Source organism: Poecilia reticulata, chromosome 12 (assembly GCF_904066995.2).
Source record: "Poecilia reticulata chromosome 12, P_reticulata-male-v2, whole genome shotgun sequence".
Lineage (NCBI taxonomy): Eukaryota > Metazoa > Chordata > Actinopteri > Cyprinodontiformes > Poeciliidae > Poecilia > Poecilia reticulata.
The window spans coordinates 13347264-13372934 of record NC_088841.1 but is presented as its reverse complement, the minus strand read 5'-3'; the positions used below and the strand labels follow the sequence as shown (position 1 = coordinate 13372934).

At 34.9% G+C, this 25671-nt stretch overlaps 1 protein-coding gene and 1 long non-coding RNA gene across 2 annotated transcripts in view; one reads left to right on the top strand and one right to left on the bottom strand.

The window, feature by feature from the left end:
• LOC103473833 (uncharacterized) overlaps positions 1-24304 on the top strand; it is a 56795-nt gene extending 32491 nt beyond the window's left edge. Inside the window, exon 5 of the long non-coding RNA XR_535075.3 lies at positions 22739-24304. This is a non-coding gene — a long non-coding RNA (uncharacterized LOC103473833). The remainder of the gene's footprint in view (positions 1-22738) is intronic.
• Positions 1-25671, bottom strand: part of astn2 (astrotactin 2) — a 271553-nt gene that overhangs the window by 150021 nt on the left and 95861 nt on the right. The window contains exons 5-6 of the mRNA XM_008424385.3: positions 6924-7031; positions 3302-3448 (exon numbers count right to left, since the gene is read on the bottom strand). Of these exons, the coding sequence (XP_008422607.2) occupies positions 3302-3448; positions 6924-7031 (255 nt within the window). The remainder of the gene's footprint in view (positions 1-3301; positions 3449-6923; positions 7032-25671) is intronic.

Sequence of the window (25671 nt, the reverse complement as noted above, 5' to 3'; positions counted from 1 at the left end):
ACCAGACCAGCAAATGCCTCAACCTACAACCCAGAGGAATAAAACAAAAAAATCAGCTGTCAGTGACCTGGTGCTGGCAACCAAAGCAGACAGACTTGACGTCAGTGGTGTTTATTGCAATTTAAATGACTTTAAAATTCCCAACATGGGGACCATCATATAGTATTTATTTATTTTTTTTTATCTTACAACTGGCGCGACTGGGTCATTCCAACACACTGATGTGCTGTGATCTAAAGGTTCTACTACATCTCTAGCTTTTTGTTTAGAGTTGTTTTTGTGCTGAAAAGCAAACCTTAACTCCAGTCTGTAGTCCTTCACACTGCTTTTTCCGAGATTGCCATTTAGCTCCATCAAAGGTGTGTTCAGGGTGGTTGTGCAGCGTTAATTTTTCCCACATGTAACATTTTGCTATTGAGCATTCACATCTGATTAGAACACCTTCTTCCACATGTCTGGCTTCTGGTCAGTTTTAGACCAGACTGCCGACAACTTTGAGTTTCTTCTCACCATTGTTCTATTGAGGCCTGATTTGTGACCTGACCTTTAGTTGTTCTGTCAGCAGAGTCTCTCACCTGAACTCCTCCACTGTTACCATATGCCTACTGTCTCCCTCTCTGCTTAATGTGTTCCTTATCTGACCTGATAGTTTAAATGGAAGAATGACTCTGTAGACTCTCAGATGTTTCATTCTCTTTTCCTTTTTAACTGATGGAGTGGCCTTTATTTATTTTGATTTTGAAAAAAACTTTTAAAACTAAGCAATCATTTCTGTTTCTGTTAATCATTGATTATGACATACAAGTCATGGGTAGATATCACATGTATGTCAATTTTCAGTGAAAATACTGTGAAGTGCATTGTGGTTTTATACTTTCCAAGGAATTAGGGATATCGTTGCTGCTTTTAAAAAATTAAAATACCCCACAGAAGCAGGAGTAAGCTATATACTCTCCAGAACAGACTCTTAAAGTAATCTGCTGGGTCAGACTGAGTACAGGCGACCAAACTGATACCCATTCCTGCAAGAAGGCAGTTTAGCTAAAATCTCCACTGAGAGAACAGATAAACTTAAAGTTCTCCACCCACACAGTGGAGCTGCAATTGTAACATTATTGCTTTTTTTCTCTTGGATGTAAAAAAAAAACACTTAAGCAGTAGGAGGATTGTTTATTTCACAGTGCACATTTTCTATTCTTAGTCTTCCTCCTATCCTTCAATTGAGAAAAGAAAAACTGGAGAGTTTGTCTGTGAAATAAGTATTTTTAAGTGTGAATTTATTGTGAATGCAATGCTGTTTTTTGGTTTTTTACCTTGGATGCATCACCTCCAACACCAATGGAATGATATGTCAGATTGAAGCATCAATAATTTGGAATAAGTATTCTTAATAGACATTCTATGTTGGAATTCTGATGTTTATCAAAAAGAGTGAATAGCTGAGATTATAAGAAAAAAACAAAAAAGATTTACAAACATACCTGCACTAAAGACTGCAGTAACATAATGTCACACTGCAAATAAGTACATCAGTTTCCTAACCAGCTTTGGGAGACATTTTTCTCCTCCTCCACTCTCGTCTGGCACATCTCCGGTTTTTCTGTAATGGGGAGTCGTTTCTCCACAATTAGTCCATTTGACAGCGAGCGCATGAGATTGATTACACTCATGTAAAAAAAACATTTTTTTATATATATATAAAAGTTACAAACTGCACCTTTAATACCTAGCCCATATTCTATAAAATCCTCTAACCCTAACCCTGTGACACCTTTCTAAAGTAAAACAATAAATTAATTTTAAAATCAAAGCCTTTGACGAATCTAAATCTAATCCACTGTGTTGATTTCATGTCCACAGATGCTAACAGAGAATTCAAATCTGAAAGATTGTGAGCAGCATTAACACATGATGTATTTACAGGCAGGTTTACATTTTGCTTTAAAACAAACATTGATTTCTAGCACATGACTAGTCTGAGTTCATCAAAAATTATTATATTTCAAGCACATCCGTTGAATGACTGCAAATATCTGTTATTGTTTGAGGCAATGAATAATTTTCTTTTTTTCCCTCTTGCATTTTGCACACTAGTTTATTTTTTCCAATGTTTGCTGGGATTTTTTTCTAGTAAAAGGTTTTTATTTCTCTTGAATAGTTGGAAATCTATTGTTCTTCACTGACCGTAGCCAAAAGCTTTTGAATGTTGTGATAAAGTGGTTCAGTTTGTGTTTATCACTTGCCCCTTATTGTTATTTCTGATTCATTTAATCTTTCTATATTTGGTCATAATGCTTCATAATAATGCTTCATAATTGAGGGTGTAATTTAATGTCAGTCCTTTAAAGAAAAAACAAAATAAAACAGAGAAGTGTCAGATATAAGTTTAAAGTAATCTTTTAAATTTACAAAAAGGAATGTTCGTATTAGAAGTAATGTTACTGTTTTAGAATGACCCAGCTAAAGTGCAGATATGAATCTGACAGATAATTTGTGGCTCAAGTTTAGAATTATGAAAAGACGACCTTTCAAACTTGAACCTAATAACTAAACATAGTGATAAGACCAGAAACATGCAAAAAACTTAATTAAAATGTAAGAAAGTGTGCAGAGTGCTGTAACGCTAAGATTTTTCTGTTGATTATTGAGAAGGGTATAAATATCAAGTATGCTATTTTTTAAGAAAATGTAAAAAAAACAAATATATATGTATATATATTATATATTTCTAAAACCAATATGTCTTTCACATAGTTTTATCTTTTGAGAGCTGCCTAACTGGTTTGTAATCGCTAAGAATACTATGACTGACTAATAACACACTCATTACTAACCGCATCACTGTTTACACTTTTGCTCTCAGTGAAATGGTTCGTTCAAAGTTTTGTTTAAAGAATCTCAACTGTATTTGATCATCTAAAATTGCTTTGACTAGTCAAACCTGAAACAAACACTTCTGGCATAAATTGCAGAATTTGAAGGACATTTTTAAGAGAAGATTTTCAATGCTCTTTTGGCAAAAGGACCACCACATAAAGAAAAACTATAATAATGAAAACTGCAAATATTCAAGCTTGAGCCTTCAAAATACTGTTTGTGATTTGTGTGCATTTTATTTGAATTTTTTTTCTTTTAATTCTTAAAACTCTCATTTCTGATATGTGATAGGTAGTCTTTTAGAACTGAATGTAGTCTTTCACCCATTACATTTTTTTTCCATACATACCTAAAAATGCACAATGACTTGGTTTCTACATCTTTTCACTAGTCAGCTAAGCTTTAATGTGTGATTTGTACTTACCATCTGCAACAAAATGCTCTGGCACGTGGAGAGTAACCTTGACAGTAAGAGGGCAGGAGTCCTGTGTAGCATAGACAATGGCGATGACACACGTACTGATGGTAATCAGTGTCAGGGTGACCTTATTCAGGGGACTTTGTGAGTGGCCTAAAGGTACAGACAGAAAGAAACACAGAAAGAAAAATTCAGGGAAATAATGGGCTTAGTGGGGTTTTTTTTAAAGATGAAAAAAAAAATTGAATTCTGCATTTTTAACTGGTGAAAAGAACATTACACAAATCTACATCCACCCTTTTGATCATTAAAGATCATTAAAGGCCGAGCCTCTGAGCTCTTTTCAACTAAAAAGGAAATTAATTTCATGTCTGTCTTGCAATACTAGCCATGACTCATATTATGACGTACGTATGTGGTGCATTGCTGAGGACGCCACAGCTTCTGAACAATAGTCTTGAATTATTTCCAAGTGTGATAAATTATTTTATCGCCAGTGACAGGGTTATAGATCGGTAGTTACTGTGGCACTTTGGCTCTGTCAGGCGTTGTATTTCCAAGCTGGAGGATAGGGAATGAAATTAGCCGCTTAACCTCTGCCTGCTAATATCCATCATGGGACAGAACGTGACTGCTTAAAAACAGGTTTACTGGAATCTCACTGTGGTGGCTAGGAAATATTGCATCTTAATAATACATGTTTAGTTTGTATTACTCTAAAAGAATAGTTCAAAATCTGAAATGTTGATAGTTTTTGAAATTATATTCAAACTAACAATGGTTAAAATTATGCTTGTAATTCCATTAGAAAAAAAAAAAACTAATTCAAACTCATTGAATTAGTGACACATCAAAGAGATCTATTAAAAAACAAAAAACAAAACAAAACATTTTTTTAAATATAAATGACCAATTAAATTTACAATGACGGAAACCTTGACAGGAGTCCAGAGGTAGTAAAGTGCAGCACAAGGTTAAAGCTGTGGAGACAAATTTAAGATTACAGAAACAACAGCTGCCTCCATCAGAGGAGGAAGTGCAGTTAATCCTTCGGGGTCGGAGCGCTGGCAGTGAGGTTCTGAAGGGGTCCCTCAATTACTGTAAAAGCTTACTGAGTGGAGTAAAGAATGTATGCTCACGGCGGCAAACACTTCCAACGTGGGCAAAAACCAACCACGTTTATTCTCCCACTCACAGTAAACCATTCAGGAATGCAAAAACTAATGTATTAAGGGTTGACGAGGAAACAAGCTGTTTGATTTAAAATGCATTTATCATTATTTGATGACCACTTCATTCCCACATCAAAGTATTTTCTACAATGTTTTTTTATCCGTTGAATATGAAAGCTAATTAAATAATGAATGTAGTCATTTATTTTACTTTGTGTGTAAATTAGTGTTTTTTCTTTAATAAAAAAAAGTGAGGTGATAAATAGTAATAAATATGAATACATGAATAATAAACACAGCCAGGTAATAAAACCTGGATTTTTAAACCAATATTGTTGAATCATACCAAAGGTAAAAAAAAAAAAAAATGAAATAAATGTTGCATTACTTGGATGACATCACAAAAGGTACGAAAATTAAGCATTACCTGACATTATTGAACATTATAGCAGATGAGCAAATATGATTTTAGTTTAGTTGGATTGTAAAAGGATTAGAGTGCATTTGAGTTAAATCCTTTATATTTAGGTAATAGTTTTGCTCCAACCATCACCAAGCTTATTAATCAAAACTGATTGCCTGGTTGTCATGTTTGGCAGTAGTGAGTGATGCAGCAGTTAACATTGTTGGGACTTAGCACACATCAAGAAAATATATTACCCAGAGTCTATGTTTAATAAGCAACTCAAAATAACCACTTAAGACTTTTAGTAATAAAATGCTCCCATTTCAGCATGAATAGGTCTTCTTTACAAACTGCTTCCTCGAATTTCGGTGTTGCCAAATTTAGCTAAACTCCACCCAAGGTTTCCACATGTGGCTCAAACCCCTTTATACAACCGTAAAAAAAACAAAAAAACACACAAGTAGACATCTTTTTAAAGTAGATGTTTAATTAAAAATTTGCAAATGAACAGAAAGAATAGCAAGAAAAATACTAATGGGCACGAACAAAATAAATCTGATCAGCTCCCTCATGTGATATCAGAAATTAGTATTTAATCGTGCATAATTGATCCTACTTATTTTTCACAGTAGTTAATAAACAATATCACCATGTTTCTACACATTTTTCAGGTTAAACAAGGAAAAATGTGCTTGTAAAGGAAATATATGCAGCGTTTGCCACAGCTAATTAGCTGCATTCACACACTTTGGCTTAACATGTTTGTCCTTGGTACGGCTGCATCAACACTATAACACAAGGACGAACATAATGCTTGTTTAAATTCTGTGCCACGGGCCCTCCTATATGCTAAACGCCTCTGTCTGCACAGTTTCCCAGTCATGGTGTTTAGATTTTCAAAGGTGTTCAGAATGCCAATGAGAATAGACCATACTTTTATCAACTTATTATTAAGTCTTTTGGAGGATGTGTTTTAATGGGTGACTGGCTCAATTACAAATAAATCAAGCGCAAAAATAAATTATCTACGGATAACTTATAGAAGCTGAAATTGTAGTGGAGAAATGAAGTAGTGTAACTTTAATTACTAAAAGCAGGGAAGGCAACCTTATTACATTCAATAAGTAATTCATAAAATGAGCCAGGTTAAGTAGAAACCTTTACAGTCCCACTCCGACCACTGTAGAAAGAAACATAAAAAAAATAAATAAATAAAAATAAATAATAAAAATGTTATGTCTCATTTAATACCCATTGATTTTATCTTATCACTACTTAGCTGAGTCTATGTTATTTTAATACATAACTATTTATTGCAAAATTATTTGTCTTATGCTTAAATGAAGCAAAGCTAAGGATTTTATTTAAATATTATTTGTACATGATGATCTGTGACCATATATAGCCAAACTAGTTAAGATTTTGCTTTACTAGATTCTTTATGAAGTATAATTGTTATTTATTTACATGCTTGGTTTTTAACCAGCTATATGTTGATATTCAGGAGGACAACAGACACACACACACACACGCAAACTATGAGTTACATTTCCTCTAGGCCTTGAATATGGATATCCTCGTCCAATACAGTCTTCAGTATTACATGTCATGGAAGTTAAAAACACGTTTACGGTCCAAGTCATTTGACTTAAGTTTCATTATCACAGAAACTCCATTTACATCAGCTCATACATCTCCTTTGAGTGTCATTGGCTGTGCTATAAAATAGCACTTTACACACCGCAGGGAGTGTGCAGAACTCCTTCCTATTTCAAGCTATGCTGACAATTCCAAAAATGTCTTGGCTCATTTCTCTTTTCTGTATGCCATATATATCATTATTCCCCTTCATATCCAGCCACTCCAACATTAGAATTCATTTATTTTTAAGCACACTTTACTGTTTTTCTAATCCCCAATTTTTTTTTTAGATTTCATTGCATTCTCAGCGAGTACAGAAAACCCCCTCACTGTGCACAGTGAGGAGTTTAACATATGGCATTCATCACAAGGTTCAGAGAAAAAAAACATCTGTATTTTCCTTCCTTACCTTTACTGCGCCTTCGTCCTCTGTTCTGCTCTGTGTAAAACTTCATTTGATTGTCATCTTCAGGCTCTGAACTCGATTCCTCTTGGGGACCATACACACCTCCAGTCACTGCCGAAGAAAAGTTGAGAGAAAAACAGGGGAAAAGAACCTTATTAACCAGACTCAACTTGTGTGGCCATGAGAAATCATCCTAAGCTTCCTCTTTTAGGTGTCATGTAGAGAAAGAACCAACACTGCATAATTGTGGTGACAAAATTGCAGATTAATTGTTAAGAGTTTTGATTTTTGACTCTTTTCAAGTCCCTCCTAGTTTGATTGGGGAGCCTTGTGTCTCTGGAGCTCAATTTTCTAATCACATTGTGTCACATCTGTGGAGGATGTTCATGTGCCTGAGAGCACATCCGCGATGAGGTGACAGCAAGACAGAAGATGTGAGAAACTTTGTTTACACCGATATGCCAGCGAAGCATCAAAACATGCAGTCTTTTTTAACCGATTCTCACAGGGGGCTGCCTCAAAGTGATAATTGCCATTCTGAGGATTTGTAAGCTCTTAAAGTCTCTGAAAGATAATTCAATTCTCTAAAGCAGTTAAAAGCCATCCTAAAGCTTATTGAAATGCAATATAAATAAAGTTTAGGCATAATGTATTTATTTCTGGTGTGGGAAAAAAAAAAAAAAAACAGACCCTCAAATTCGATCATTAATTCTCTATTATATATGCTCCAGTTTCCTTTAAAATTCAACAGTATCATATGCAATCACACTCAGTAAATCATGTATCCGAACGAGACTTGTTTGTCTTATTAAAGGTACCTTTTGCAAATAACCTTCTTTAAGTAGGTATTAAAAAGAGTTTTATTGCCTTTTATTAGTCTAATGAAATAGCCGACTCCTAAATGTTGCTTTTACTACCTGCAAACAAAAAAAATATCATAATTAACAGAAATAAAGGTTTGGAAATATCTGTCTGCTATTATGAATTTTTCTAAAGTGTTGTAATTTACAAATAGACTGTATGTTATTGATAGTCTCTGTCAGTCAAATTGGAAATATAGGTGAATTAGCTCCACAAAAGGGGAGAAATAAGACACTGACTCTACTGTGCGGAATAATTTATTAAATTATTGGTATGACTGGCCATTCGTCATCGAGTCAGCAGACTAGACAGATGATGGCAAACTGCGAAGAGATAGATGAAAAAGGAGGTGTAAAAAAATTAACAAATAAAAAAAATATATAATGATAGTAATTATATACCTAATACTGACAATAACAATGGCAGAAGTAAAAACTAAATTAATAATTAATAAAAGTTGCAAAACACGAGGAATTCAACTAAATTGCCAAAAGTTTTGGCTCATGTTTTCTAAACACTTCCAAAGACATGTATAAAATAAAATCAATGACCTAGATATGCTGAGTGCTTTTACGGAATGACACAATTTCAGTCAGAAAATGGTAGGCCACAAAACATTACGGAGTGAGGTCAGGGGATCCATGAAGTTCAGAGAAGTCACCAACTTTCTGCAGAGTGTGTGTGAGAAAGAATGCAAGTAAGTAATTTTGCAAGAATAGTGTAAATGTGCCTTCTCCATTCATAGAGTGTATACTATAGAAATGTCTCTGGATTGGCTCTGGATATTCATTTATGTGTGCTTGTGTTTGTATCAGCACAAAAGGGGAAAATATGTTTTCAACTTCTGCCTAAAGTGCAGATTATAAACAACACATAATTTTTTTTTTATTGTTTAAATAGGCCAAGTAAATGCAGAGTTAAGCCAAAATAATTAAACCGTCTTTTTTCAGAATATCAAAAAAAAAAAAATTGGAACTGGCTATTCTGGGAATGTGAAAATGAATGAGCTTGCAAGCATAAAAAATGAAAATAAAATGCTATTGGAAATTTCACATATTCAGCCAAAAAGTATCTTTTGCATTTGTTGCTGAGAAACAGAGTAAAGTTGCAAGTAATGACAAAAAGAATATCAATGAGAAGAGGGAGTGGAGAAAAACAATGCATGGGGAAAAACAATGAGCTGTCAGAAAGTTTGGAAAATTACATACAAATTTGCAATTTGTATGTAATGTACTGGTTTTGCTTTGTATGTGAAAGAATGATGCAATGAATGAATATGCAATAGGCAACTGAGCCTCAGCTTTGGGCGGCTGGAAGATGAAGAGGGGAAACTCACAGCCAGAATCTGAGACAGACAGTGAGAATTTTGATGTTTATGTGGAGAATCAATCATTCGATTAAGAAACTAAGAAAGAAAGGCTGGAATATAAAGAGCAAGATCAGGTCCTGACATGCTCACAATCAGCTTCTCAAAGATCCAAGTAGAAGAATGCTTATGTTGGTTCATAAATCACTAAATGGTTCAGCACCAAAATACATTGGAGACTTTTAGTTGTATCAACAACTTTGCAGACCACTCAGATCTTCTGGTTCTTGTCTACTCTGCATCAATAGAGTGAGAACCAAACACGGAGAAGCAACATTCAGTTTCCTGCTCCACTAATCTCGATTAAACTTCTAGAAAATTGCAAAAATGCTGAAACACCTAGATTTTTTTAAACAGGACAAAAAAAAAAAAAACTTAGTTACTTGCCTCTGATTATTAATGATAACTGCAATAGGGAGTAATTTGATGTATATCTGATGATGATTATTATTTTAATGATGTCATTTGACTAATTTTAATGTTTGATGCTTCATAATTGATTATTGGGTTGTGTTTTTATTATGTAAAGCATTAGAACTGCCTTGTTGCTGAAATATGCCTTACAAATAAACCTGGCTTATTTGCTAGTCGGCAAACTTGGAAGAAAAAAAAAATCTGTGATGTCTCAAATACTTATTTTCCTCTCTGTGTGTGTTGATAACAAATGCCAGATGAAATACTTCTCTCTTTCACTCCATTAAATGATGTGCAATGGCTTATGAAAAATTGCCTGCATCATAAAGATTTTGGGCATGATTAAAAGTTTTATTAAGTCTGAGTAGAAAGTCTGTACTGGAAGCTAGAGTCAGTCTCTTGGTCTGGTGCACTTCTACTGGATGAGAGTTGAGTAGGATTCAAGTGCTCCAGTACGGCTGTTTGGAAAGTGGAGCTCAGTCAATGTGGTGTAAAATTGGTTCTGAATTTATGCATCGTGTTAGAACATGCTCACAGAGTTGGTGGGAGCAGAAAACGAGGGAAGAGGAGCAAACTCGGGCCTGGCGTCACAGGGTCAGCAGACTGGATGTTCACAAAGCTGAAATAAGTGTTAAATTTTATATTTTATACAGAACAAATTTAATTTATTTAAAACTATTTCACAAAAAATGAAAAGAACCTACAAGGATATTTATTTTCCCAGCAATAGTTGGATGCCCAATAATTTGCTGTATTTTATTTATTTTTTTCTTGGAGGTCAGACATTTAGATTCCATTAAAAATATCCCTTTTAGAAATGTCTCAGCATCCTTAAGCTAGGAAGTAAAATATAAAATTTAGATTTGCTCGAACATTTGACTGTGTGCATATTAATGCTGAATACAATTTAAAATACCTCAAAACATCAAAGAAATGTTGGTTTTTAATATCTCAAGCCATTCAAGACCTAGATGGATTTTTAGATTAATTCATGTGCTTAACAGACATTGGTTCTTGATTTTAAAAATAATTTAAAAAGTAATATAGTATGCATTGTGACTTCAAATGGAACAGCAAACGAAAAAAGAAGTGCATTGAATTGATCACATTGATTTAATCTCATATGGAACCGATTTTTGTTTGTATTTTACAAGTTTTAAAGGTAACACAGGAAGTAAGCCAAGTCTTCACAGTTTGTATAGACAACAAAAGAAAGAAGAAAAGCTTCCTAGAGATTTACTGCTGTGATCGCAGCTCATCAGCGAGTGTTTGCTCTTGTCAACCAATCCACTTGGGAAAGAGTTCAGCGGTGGTGTAAAACGGGGCTTTATCATAAAAAGTACCAATTGTAACAGCTGATACAGGCTACACTGCATTTCATACCTTTGCACACTACCCACTGGCAGGATGTGGCACTGACATTTACAAATTTACAAAAACAGTCTACCAAATATGGCCATTTTAAAAAAGTGTTTAGTAGTCAATTAGACGTTGCTTGGACACACATACAATTAAATGTGCTCGTTTCACTCCATTGATGTCTTAATTGTGTCTTTATGTTCTTTCCTCATTATGTATTTTGTGACGTGCATCCATTTCTCCTGCAGCAAAACACCAACACAGCAGTATGTCGCAACTCCTTTACTTCAAGACTAATATGGTCTTTGCAGTGTTGTAGTTAGAGAGGCATCTTGAATTTAACAAAGTTATCACAGCTCCACAGGTTTTGATTTATAATGTTATAACAGCGATGACAAGCATTTGTCTATCTTGCTGCACAACATTTATTTTTTTTTATAGCAACTAGCTTGAACACTTTCTTTGATGAAATCAACAACAAATGTTCCTGTCAAGGATGTAAAGCTTGAATGTTTAAAATAAAATTTTATGTTTTGGCATAGATCTGGTCTTATTTGTTACTATTCTATGGGTTTTTCCCACATATTAAAAAAATACAGTTTGGCACATCTGAGTGGAAAAGATGTGTTGGTTTAAATTAGCATATAATAATTAATTAATTTATTTGTTCTATCACATCAAGGAGTTTCAATCTATGATTTATTTTATAGTCTTAATGTTTATAAGTTTTTTGTGGACCTTATGCATTTAAAATGTTAGTTCTGGTCTTCATACTTGTTTGAACCAATAAATGTGGCACTTTCAAACAATGTGTAAATTACACCCGTGGGATTAATCAGGCTTTTAACAGTGACTGATTATGTTTTTGATTTCTTGGTTGATTTGTTTTGATTTCTCCCATTAGGTCACACGAGGAAGCGGTATAGTTGAGATGTGGCTTTGAAATACATCCAGAGATGCGCCTCCGTGTAACCAAAATGTGAAGAAGCTTGCAGAGTCAAAACGCAATCATAGAGACTTTGACAAATTACCTTAAGATAAATTCATCTTAGTTAATGTAAAGTTCTGAATTTGAAGAAAATAACAGTTTAAATAAAAAATAAAAAATAAAAAAAACTCTTATTCTGACATTTAGGATAGACTATTTAATATAACTAATCTAAAACAAGAAAACAATGTGTGTTTGTGTACATTTATAATACACATGACAGAAAGATCCTGGTACCTGGGTAGTGTACAGCTTTGACAAATAAACACACAGGAACCCATTTAAACCAAGGTACAAATCACTTTGGAAATATGCCAGCCATCATTTCACTTACTATCAGCATTTCCTTCCCTTATTACAATATTTTTCTTAACCAACTTCTTTAGTTACTTTGATTTAAAATAAAAATAAAAAATTTCTCTCTCAACAGTAGTCTCTGTGAAGCTCCGTTCTATAAAAAAAAACGGCAAACAGCTATACCACTAAGGCTAAACAGAAGCATGTGTACACAAGAGAATCCCATTAAAAAGACACATCATTCTTTCTTTAAGTTTCCCAGAGATAACATTATTTCAAAAATCTTTCAAAGTCATTTTGTCTGCCGTTATCTACTGTGCTGGTATTTGTTTTGTTAGAAGCTCCATAAAACACCTATTTTAACTCCAAAATTGAATGCCAGTGCCTTCTTGTCTCACACAACAGATAAGTAATTTTTTATGGTGTGACATTGGACAAACAATTTGTTTAGTATTTACTCTTTTATCATGTTATTTTAAGGTTTTATATTGTTATTACTACAGTTTTATAAACTACCAGCAAACATGCAGTGTCTACAGATTTAACAGGAGCTGTACATTTCAATGATCAAAGTGAGTAAACACACTTAAAGCAGTCTTTCATGTGTCTTTCTTTAATAATGAGCTGTTTGCAGGGCAGTAAGCTGTTTGAATGTGGCAAATGTTTAAAGTGCAAGAAAGTGCCTGGAGCTAAACTGCAATTATCTGTCATATCAATTTAATAAGCATTATGTATAATTTGTAGTCACGTGTATGTACTGTTTTTGTAAACTAAGCCACAGTAGCTCAATAGTAACTAATCCATTTATCATTCAGCTGCCATCTTGCCTGATCAAGCAGCAGTGCAGATGCCTCTTGAATCAGATTGTGAGTTGCCAGGTTGCAGAGACAGATGGGTTGAAATTACAAAAAAAAAAAAAGAAAAAGTGTTGATTATGTGTGCAGATTTCATTTAAAAGTGGATCCTGCACAGTAGCATGTCAGGAAAAGCACACAAAACTTTAGGGCATGGGAGTGACACAATGAAAAGTTTGTAGGTCATGTAAAAAGTAACAGAAATAAATAAATAATATGCCTGGGCATCTGCTGGCTTATTCTCCACATATGCGGACGGGGCCATACGAACCTTTCAAGTGAATGACCCAGTTGGTCATCATTTACATAACCATGGTTACCTGCCTAACTGGTCTATCACCATAAAAGAGCTAACTGAAAAGTAAAGCAGCAAACACCGAGTCTAGCAGTGAGACCAGCACAGAACACACACATGCACAGTTTATGAAAGAACAGAAAGTCCACAGGAGATAAAAGGATGTTCTCCTTTGTAACATTCCCTGTAGTGAGAATAATTAGCTAGATGATGAGCTAAGGAAAAGCAAAGGGATGAGGTGATGAGTTCAGTCTGCATAGCAAAAGCTAATAATCTTCTGCGTAGGAAGATGGTTAAACACATTGTGGTAGTACAATGACATACTGTAGTCTGTCTCTCACTCACTAGCTACGTCTAGCTCATATAATTAACCTTACCCATTTTAAGTGTTGCCTATTTATTACAGCTTCATGACAAGCCTTTAGGTCTAAGTTCGTGCCTTATTTCTAGGAGTTAGTAAGTCTTTCTACTCAGCTGTAATCTGATTATTCTGATGACATGTATATGCATGCATGTACACATTTATGGCTGCATGTATACATGCAGACCAGAAAATGTCCACATCAAAACCTTACAATTGCAATTTTATTTTTACAATGACTGTGCATAAAAGTCCAGCTTGTTACTTAAGAGAAACAGCTTAAAATAATTAAATCATTTCTGAACTTAGCTTTCCTCAGATTCATCCATATCTCCATGCCTAAACTGAAGACTTTAATCAAATCAACAGCGCTATTTCTGAAATGTTCAAGCTGAACTGTATGCATTTGCAATTCTTTTAGCAAACATGACTCCAGTTTCAGGGTAATGGCTCTATGTGATGATGACTTATTGAATAAACTTTGGGGTAGTGTGATCAAAATGGGCTCAGACATGGAATTATCCCTCACATATTGCATCAGCAGAGTCCACAGATAATACTGATTCAGTTTTGGGTCAGCTGGTGGAGTGGAAAAAGTATACCGCCCCCAAGAAGGAAAAGGAGATGTAGAGATTCAGGGGAAGCCACAAATTACAACAAGGAAAGAATTGTGTCTCCAGGGAAAGCCATTTGAAATAATAGCAAAAACATAAACTTAATCATTTGTGTGTAACCTAAGGGTGAAGTGCAGTTTCTGCTTTGACCGTCTTTGATTTATGACCATGTCATGAAGTCTCTTGTTTGCAGGTTTTATAGTTTTTATTACTGGAACTAAAATCTTTAAACGCTAAAGTAGGAAAAACTTGCAGACAGATAGGGCTTCTGGAGATTCACACGTTTTACTATGAGTTATAGACATTTTAATCAATTGCCGACAGTTTGTAAAAATGGCACCAAGTGTCATGACATTACATTTAAACTGAACAGTATTAACTGTACGTAGATTAAATGAGCATGTGTTCTGCTAGTTGGGAAAACTTTGTATATCTAGCTGATTATGTTTATATGTTGCACACAACGTTTCTTTGGCTTCATCAACACAATTACAGAGTCTTGCACAAGTGTTCCTATGAATTGAACTTTTCCTAACTTCACAGTACAACCACCAAATGTGCTGTGTTTTCTTGCTCACTCCAGCTTGTTTCAGTCTGATCCCTACATGACTTGTTGCTGAATCGTGAAGAATCGTTTTAGCTGTGGCAAGTGAGGTCTGCTGTGTATATGATGTTATTATGGGGTTTTTTTGTGACCTCTGATGAATCAGCAATGGGCTCTTGGAGTATACTCCAAGCCAATTTTACTAATACAAATAGAATATATGAGATTTATTTCTTAATACATAGAACATTTTTCTTAAATAAGAAAATTTTACGCTATTTTAAGAAATTCAGTGTCAAGTAACATTTTCTTTACTTGAGATAATTTTTCTTAAAATAAGATAATATATCTTACTCGTATAAGTAAAATTGGCCTGTTTTAAGTAAAAATACACTAATTTTAAGATATTGTAGGTTTATCTTGGTGAGATATTTTTTATTGTTTTAGAAAATCTTGACAAGATAAATTTTCTTGTTCTGTTGGCAGATAATTTTCTTATTTTAAGAAAATTATACCCTATTTTTGTACTTTTTTTTCTTGTTTTTGAAAGGGGACTTTTTGCAGTGTACTCTTGACAGGTTGGCAGGCCACTCCTGAAAAAGCTTATCACTGTTCCACATTTTCTCCATTAGTGAATATTGGGCTCTTAATGTGGTTCATTCAAATCCCAGAACCTAAGAAATGGCTTTGTAACCCTTTCCTGACTGCTAATGTCAGAATAAAGGAAACTCAAAATAAATGCATGTCCCACTTCTCACATATTTTTTGTGAGAAAACGTCAAACATTTCACTTTGTGTTGGTTTATAGCAAATCCCTAAAAATACATTAAAGTCTGCAGTTGTAATGTGACACAATGTAAAAAAGGTGCTTGGGTGTTTTTCTTCTTCTTTTTTGGTATGGCACATAACAACAAAGGGAATGGAAAAGATCACCCTATTCAGAAACAGACAACCAGATACAAGCTTGGGTGGTAGATTAAAATAGGTGGCATAATTTGTGTATATCAGTTGACCTTTGCTATGACTTCACTTTACTGAGCAGGACACATTGGCATAATTTACAAAGGAAACAAAAGGGCTGGAAATTGTAATTTCTTGTGCATAAGAGGCAGTATGAAGGAATGCATGAAAAGTCAAAAAGACTTATTTTTACTGGCAACATTAAAATGATTTTAGAGATTTTAGTACTTATATAACTGTGGACAGGTGCACAAGTCTTGCTGGTATCAAGGTTAATGTAAAGGGTTGCCTAAATTCCTTGTAGGTTTGATGTGAACCAGTCAGATTGACATGAGTAATAGAGCTTTGAAATTGCAAACAGGCACAAAAACAGCCTTCTGGAGTCAGAATCACATAGGTAGGCCTGAGGCACTCCATGCTACATCAGCCAAAGAGATTCAGAACTGCAAATCATAAAATCAGAGCGACAAAAAGGCAGACTCGGGTAGTTTTTCTTGTTTTATCCAGGTCAGTTTGTCTCCTTTTAAAAAGCAATCAAGTTTATTTGTACAGCACATTTCAGCAACAATCATGCAATCACCAACTGTGAAACCAGTGAAAACTGTGAAAACAGACATTACACTTTGTCAAGTGCCATCCTTGAACTCACCAAGACATATTAAATATGTCCCATCTCAATGTGTCAATGTTTATGTAAAATAGTAAATGTTAAGAGCTTCATCAAGTCCATATCAACCCAAAGTGCATCACACTACAGTCAGGCATTCACACATTCACACACACATTCACACACCGATGGTGTCAAGCTACTGGATGGTGGCCACAGCCACTCTGGGGAAGTCTGTCAGAGGGAGGCTGCCATGCACCGGCGCCACCAGGCCCTCTGACCACCAACAGCAGGCAAGGCGGGTGAAGTGTCTTGCTCAAGGACCCGACAGCAGAGAGCAACACAACAACAAAGCAGGCAGAGCAGGAACCGACAATTCATCAATTGAGGGACGAACTCCTACCACGGTTGCCAACATCACCCTTTTTTCATGGGTCAAGACCAGCTCTAACCAAGTGAGCTTTTAGCCTTGATCAAAAGGAACTCAGCGTTTCAGTTGTTTTTTCAGTTTTCAGGAAGTTTGTTCCAGATTTGTGGTGCACAGAAGCTGAATTCTGCTTCTCCGTGTTCGGTTCTGGTTCTGGGGGTGCAGAATAGGTTAAACCCAGAAGACCTGAGTGGTCTGGAGGATTGATACAGGCAGATGATACTCTGGTGTGGCTTTTCTTGCCTCTGCTTCTTTCACTCATTACTCCCCTCTATCCCAGTCTACTTCAGTTCTGTTTCTTTATGTTAGAAAAAAAAATCAATTCCATTTTGCCTACAGTTGGACTTTAACCATTCAGCAAATGAAAGCACGCACACAAACAAACGTCCACACACAATTCAATTTCATACAAAATGAAACATTGGCATGATGAATATTATTATAGAGCGCGTTGCAGTATAAGTGCTGTTGACACATTTTACAACTGAAATTTATGAGCAGCTACCAGTTTAAAGGGAGAGAAAGGATTTGAAAAGGTGGGAGGTTTAACAAGCCACCACTTGCCTCATGTACTTCAGTGAGCTGAGTATTTGTTGGCTGCACTCATTTCAAAGTCTTTTTTTATTGCATCTCACTAGAATCAAGAGTCTATTTGGCTATTTGGAGCTAATAAGCAAATAGAAAAGTGTGTGAAACCCACTCAGGGATTTTAGTTAGGTGTTTGCTGAAAAGGTGTGCCAGGTTATCATTTTAGATGCAAGAAGTTTTTACCCCCCTTGACAGTGAGCTTGTGCAGAAAAAAACTAATATATGCACCATTAGTTGAAAATTTTAAAACAAGGAATGAAAAAAAAAATGCATGAATAAACATTGGCTAGCCTTTAAAACTCAGCTAAATATAAAATGTACATCTAAAAATGTGTTGCATTAGTTGCATTACAATAAACTGGTTTGAGCTAACTTCTTCCTGTGTGTAAATTGTGCAGATAAATATGTGATTTAGACTGTTGGGACATAAAAACTGAAAATGCAACTAATTTTGACAGGATGACTATCCTGACTTGCTGGCCTTTTAGATCGTATGTGGCTCCTCAAACACTGACATTAGTAAATTTGGTCATTTGTACAGTAACAAATTACCAAACGTTTTCTCTTTTAGACATTTTCATGTGCACATAAAATGTTATTGTTGCAATGAACGAAGAGCATTTGGGTTAAATTTTAAACATGGGCACCCTGTGTCAGTCTTAGATTGTTACATTAATAATAAAAATGAATAAATAAAAATCTTTTGGTACAAGATTGTTGAAACTTTTAATTGATGTAGTGCTAGTGCAATCTATTCCACTGATTACTGATTCAAATGGTTTTCACCAGGCAATATTTTGTGTAAATTTGATCAAAAAGTGAAATCCTTGTACAATCCACGATTATTTTTTGTAAGATGCAATTTTTAAATCAGTAGCGATATTTTCAGTTGAATGAAAACTTTAAGACCAAATCTCTGGGTATGGTTAATTCTGGGCAAGCTGTACGCTTATTGTGCATAAATACATCTTTAAATTTAGCTTAAAATTCACCCTATTTACAATGCAGCATAAAAGTTTGGCTGGATTTTGTATGGTGACAAATTTATCTTATAATTAATCATGGAAGCAACATTCAGCTTTTAGGCACCACAAATTTGATTACAAACCCTTAGTCCATAACTAACTGTGACCGTAGTGACATCCTGCTACTGTAGTTATAGTCGCATTAAGGTTGTGTGGTTTTGGATGGATAATAGAACTTGAAGTATCCACCACCAATAATTTTCAGTGAAGTACTTTAACCAAAGATCAAAATGTCTGCATACTCAAACCACTAACTCATTGATTTCATAAAGTTCAGAAGCTCTTTTGATCATTTTGATCATTAGATCAATAGTATGACCTGCTATACATCTGTCTGTGTTGCACGTAGTGACTCATTTAAACTGTGTGCAGTCACCCCATCCACACATGCACAACAGGTCAGTTCAATTTCATCGTAATGACCTTTGTTAAGCAAAGGAGCACTTCAGCGGCTCCTTTCAAAGCTTCTCTCAGTCAGGATAGAGAGCCATGACTAGTACACCGTTGTAAATCTTTCCAGCCTTCTGCAAATACACCAATAAATATTGTTCCATAACTGTTCATTAGCTGTGTAAAAACTGCACAGCTCTCCAGTGAATTTCAACCACACAGCTATTGAACACAATTCTGAGCAAGAACATTTCCTTATACACAAAGGTAATGAGTGTTTCTTTAAGGAACAGTTGTAAATCTTGTGAACAAAGAGTGCAAATGGACAATTTCTTTCCCTCTTTCACACTTTCCATCTTTCTCTCCAACTCAAAACACAAAACTAAAATTGGTTTTAAATTTGTTACAAAGTCAATAAATGATGAAGACCACAGTTAAAATGAATTTCAAATCAGTTGTCAATAAGTATAACGTTTACATAGGTTCAGAGTTTAATTTCATGCTTCATGAACTGCTCTGCTGAAGGAAAAAAAAAGGGAGAGAAACACACAACCATACACAGACACACCAGCTCCAAATCATCTCTGCTGGTTCCAAAATGTAATATAGCTGGATGCTACGCACATTTGAACATACAAAGAAGAGCTTTGGTGACCATATGCAAGGAAAGTAGAGATGGGCAGCTTGGATAAAAATAGACAACTTGTTGAAGTCATCAGATGAATGCTGGTTAAACATCAGTCCCTTCCGTTACCGCCCTTTTTGGTGTTATCTGTGCAGAGTACACCACCAGAAAAGCATTAAGATTAATCAAGACTGACGATGTTCAAACATGTTTCAACATACAATAGATCAGATTTTATTTGATTTTTTTTTACAGTAATCTACAAGCATACTCCAGTGGGGTGAGCATGATTCAATTCTACTCAGAAGCTCAAAAAGGCACCAAACTCCAGCATTGCTGCTGACACGCTTATGGGTGTGTGAATGAGAGAAAAAAAGGACTGCATAGTAGATCAAAGTGTTTGAACTGGAAATTCAAAAATATGTAGTAAAACCATTTGTGCAACAAAGCTACAGAAGATATGTGTGTGACACTGAAAGAATAACCATAGCAAACAGAAAAATTAGCTTGATGGGATTATAGCACCTGCCATAATCAAATGCTCCGCTGGCAGCTCTCCAATATGCTAAGTCATAAATTATAATGAGGACTTAGAGTTGAACTGTATGTTTTTAATTAAGTTACTCAACATAAATACAACTTCTTCCCCTGAAGTTAATTCAATGTGTATTTTATGCAAGGGATGTTACAATCTGTTTACAAATATCAGTAAAAAAAAACACATATTTGGGTAATCATAATTATGAAGTAGCTGACTGTATTCAATACCAGATCTCTGTTTTCACTCTACAGTCTATGGCTTCATGCCAGCTACACCTAATACAGTTTCTGCAAAGCATGAGTGTTGGACTGTTATCAACTAGTCTATGGTGTGAAACTACTTTAAACAGAAAATTAAAGCAGTTAAGTTGTTAACTTAACAGTAAGGGTGTTTCTTGAGGGAGAGCTCCAAAGTGAAAATTTAAGTTTATGCAGCACAAGTTATTAGTCAAGTTGGGTTAACTTCAATTGAGAGAGCTAAAGCAACAGTTGTTGCAAAAAAGTTAACTGCATTCATTACTCTGATTGACTGAACTATTGTTGTGATGGAGAATATAGAACATGTAACTTTTTGCAGCGTCTTCATCAAGGATAAGTCTCCCTTCCATACCCGCTTAAACACAGCAATGTTTGTGCTGGATAAAAAAATAAATAAAATAAAATAAAAAGTTTGTCTTTGCTTGTGGGGTATGTTATCTATTGCAAATGCATTTGGCTTCACTACAGATATTTAGTGTTTGAATTTAGATCTCATACTACAGAACCAATACTGTAAGCAAGCAATAGAAGAGACTTTAAACAGATGAAGAATCAACAAAAAGTGCTTCCACTTTGTTTTACCAGAATACACCCAGTGTCAAACCAGTGGCTGTACAAGGAGAATTCCTCTAATACAGCATCTTCACAAAAACTGTGGCTAACAACAGCAAGGTAATATGTCATACTGAGCCCATCAAACATCTTTAGAACTATTGACAGAGGTGGGGCAAAGTCATTGTTTTGCACGACACAAGACAGTCTCAACTCTGTCCAATCAAGTCTGGAGTCAAGTCCTGTGTAAAGGACTTGACTCCAGACTTAATGGAGAAAAGTACAAAGTCAAGACTTGGAAAGTTTGGAGTCAAATCAATTAGGTTCCAAATAAATGAGCAATCTTGTAAATATGATTTTTTCATTTTCTATATTAAACGCCATAATTATGATTTTGATTGCTCCCTGATCAAGGAGATCTACTCTCCTGCCTTACTATAGTTTCCACAGAAATTAGAAAAAAAAAAAAAAAACAGTTCCAGCTTGGCAGTACATCATATGTATGGCGTGTTGTGAAGAGATGCCTGAGGGCTGCAGACCAACAAGTGTAATCACTGTGTTTGGTCTGCACCAAAGACTGAAGACGACTGAAAGCGAAACCGAGTTCTGCAACACAAATCCTCTTGCTGTCTCTCATTCTCCCTTCTGCACCCGCAAGCACATAAGGCACCAAAAGCTAATACTTTCATGCGTCACTTCAAAACATTAATTAAGGAGAAATCCCAGATATTAACCATAAGGTTATCGCTGTTGAAATAAGACAAAGTACTTGTTGCAAAACATCAAACACCAACACTTCACCAGGCTAGCACACTGAAAGACATGAACAGTGGATATTAGAATGCACAGTAGTGTATGCATAAAGGTAGGACAAACTTATTATTCACATTGTCATAAATATTCAGTGTATTTACTCACGGGTTTCTAGGATACATTCTAGATCTGGGGATTTTAGATTGCAATTGTAAAGACAACATAAAACTAGCTAATATGATTAGCCTGATTTGATGTTGCTGAATCTGACAGTAACTGTAGAACCTATAAAGTATACAATTAAAACAATTTCTCTCCTTGAAAAAAGTACAAACCATATGAAGCAGGAAAGAAATGACTCATTAAGCCGTTTAGTTTGTTCCCCGGCTTTTCTAAGCTAACGTTTCTACAACCCGTGCTTTATTAAATGACAGGCAACACTGCAAATGTAGAACACAAAGAAATGTACCAAATGGAAAAAATAAATCATTGAATAGCAGGCTAAAAAATATCCAGCTAACCATTATTGAACATAAGTTGGTTGACATAAATTGCAACTTTAATGCTAAATGTGATTTTGGTCATCATCATTTTAACAAAATCCTAATAAAGTTTCTATGATTATGAAAATATATATTGTTATTGTCATCAACATTATTATTTTTATTAAAAGTAGTCGCTGTAGTAGTAGTAGTAGTAGAAGAAGTAGTAATAGTAAATTACATATTTTCCAAAAAAAGGAACTGCAAGCTGGTGTACTGTGCATTTTATAACTGCATGATAATACTATTTATGCATGAGTCAACATTTCAAGAGTCCAGGTATATGATGCAACTAGAACTAGGACAATATGCTGAATAGGGAATAAGGAATGTTGCTACATTCTGTCTAAATGTAGGTGTGGGGACCCTATGAACAGATGCAGTGTTTTGCCAATGGACCAGAACAGCTTTGCCAGGTTGCATCTTACTGAAAACTCACTGATAGTTTTTGTGACAAATATGAAAATAATTTTGAGAATATATATATATATATATATATATATATATATATTTTTTTTTTTATCATCACTGAACAAATGTCTTTGCGACTTTTATTAGTACAATAAAAATGTTTTGCTCTTTTTGGTGTTCTCCGTAGATTTGTGGACAATGATGGGCACAGAAAGCACTCGCATTCAGTGATTGGCCATCAGCTCTTTTTTTTTTCTCCACCCCAAGAAAGAAACTTTTTGGGAAAATTGCTGTGTGGTGCTGAATGTCGACACCCCATGCATCATATTCCAACAGTAACTACTGTTTTCCCTCCCACACAGATGCTGGAGACAATAAGGTTTCCTCTTGTGCAGACAAGCCAGCTGCTACTGTTGTCAATATTGGTCTGTTAACTCCTGGATTGCATTGTCACACACCATCAGCATGTTACCAAATAAAAACTGTGCAGATTGTAGTATTGTTAAGTAAAATTGTGAAACTGTGTGCTTGTTTATTTATTTATTTTTTCTGTGTAGGTCAGAACGGCAAAGGTTTTAGGAACAACAAATGGTTAAAAAAAAAACAAAACAAAAAAAAAACTCAAGAAATCATAGCTCTTTGGGATGCAAAATTCACTCACAAAAAAAGTTAACCCATTTTTTGTTGAGTGACACTTTTGGTGTCACTCAAAAAAAGTAAATGCTACCATGCTGTGGGAGGAGGAGCCACAGCAGGAATTTCTGTAAGTGTTCTTCCTCTTTGCCACAAGCTACTCTGGTGAGGACAAACATGTAAATGTCTTGATTTCATTGGCTGAGTAAAACACTGCATCTTTGAAGAAACCTTAAATAAAAAGTAAAAGACTGAGGCCTGTTTGCTCATTAATTTCTGATAATCAATGTTGTTGCATAACACAAAGTTATGTTAATAAGAAAATAATGTGAATCTGTGAAAGTAACTTCAATTATCCAGTCCACATACCTTTTACAGGTTATTTTAAAACACATTAATGATGCATTAGATTCTGTAGTACAGATCTAAGTTACATCAAAGGTTTTTTTGTTCAGCAAACCGGTGATAGCCTATACTAGGTGCTAGTACATGCTTAGACACTGATAAAATGGTAATATGAGCATACAACTTCTCTGTTTTTCCCACTCTGTGGGTTAATGACAGTCTACACATTTTAAAAGCAGGTCTATGAACTGCATTGAGCTGCTGTGCAAGTTGCATTAACAGCTGAAATGAAAAATGTCTTTGGTCCCTTTGTCCCGAAATAAATCCGAGTCACTTCATTTCTGTGAACATTGTTTTTCCTTTTGTGCAGAACTGATCTTTGTAGTATGACCAGTTAAATTGCCTTTAACCCCAGTCCAACTAAGTGTTTATGATTTTTTTTGTAGAGTAAGTCAACTTTCAGGAACCATTGTACAGTCTTAAATTATAAACTCACAAAGAACATATTTCTCCACTGACCTCGAAAAGCACGTCTCATTTATGCCCTTCACAGTTTTGAGGCTGTGGGAATTAATGGCCTTGTCTCTTTTGCTCAGTAATTTGACACATGATACTCTTAAGTAATGCCCAATCAAATTCCCAATGGCAATTAATAACAACAAAAATTTAAATGATTTATATTATAATGTAATTGCTCTGAATCGCCGTGTGATTGGGGAAAATGTGTAAGACTTGTGCAAAATGGAAAGAAAAGAAATTCTCTGTGTTATTCTTTTATTGTGCACTTTGAGTAAAAGAATGGTTATCCTGTCAAGGGCGGGTAAACTCAGCAAGGTTAATGTCTCATTATAATACAAATTTCATCTGTGGTCATAATGGCATGACCAACGACACAGACTGTATTTTTACAGCATATGTGACTGAAAATATCGTTGCAGGTAATGAGCTGTATTCAGTGCTAATGTTGCTGATCAGATCCTAAAACTGAAATGAGATGTCAGATTTTTTTTTTTTTTAATAAATGATAAAGGTTTTGTAGCCGTACATAATTAAAAGCACCATGCAGAGCAACCCTTATATAGCATTTCTAACATTTATATAACATTTCAGACAGTAAATACAAAATGCAGTTTACAAATTAGGGTCTTTTTTACTATAGAAAGTCAAATAATTCTGGCCCTGTGTGAAAAAAGTTATTGAACCAGTTGATTTTTGTTGTCTTTTTTTCTAGTCTATATTTCTAGTCTATATTTGGCTGTGCCAATGGGAAAAATGCCTTTTCTCATTTTTTGACAGGAAAGAGGGGAAGACATGCGGCAAACGTGCCGAGGTTCTGGGAGACAAACCAGGAACAACTGCAATGGGGACGACTGTCTCTGCTCCACCCACGCGACACCCCTCATTGTTGAATAAGAGTTATAGGGAAGCTGTGATTAATTCTGCTTTAATATCTTAAAGAATTGCTGACTTTGATTGCCTCAGTTTGGATTGGTGTTCTTGATGAAAAAACAAGATAAAGGCGGGGCAAAAACTGCATTAATGGGAAACATTCTAGGTAAGAATCAAAGCGCTTAAAAAAATATACAAATTTTAGTCTTTGGGTAAAACATGTTTGATGATTTGAAACATCTATATTTGGGGGGGAAAAAGGGAAAAGATGAGAATGTCACACAGGGAAATACTTTTTCAATAACTTCAGTCCAAGCATCAAACATGTGGAGGTCAGCACTTCTGCAGTAAATAAAATGTGGTATCTGTCCATAGAATCAAGTTAATATTTGCACATATTGTCTACAATATTATTCAAGGACAGTTTTCTCAGTACCAACTGGGAGTCTGAAAGTTACCTGACCTTGACATTTACTGAGATAACATAATGCATTTTAGCTTAATATTCTAGAAGCAGTTTCATTTTGAATACATTAAAAAAGAAGTACTGTAACTTGGTGGTGCAATAATAACTGAATTAGTGCATATGTATATTTTGGGGTTTGTACAGTGATAAAACATGAAAATATCAGACTAATTATAGTAATCACCCTTTGCAATTACTTCTAATTATTTAAATAATATTACCCTAATAATATTTGAAAGTAGCTTACTGGTTATATGGTGTCTACATGTTTTTCCTCAAACACAATC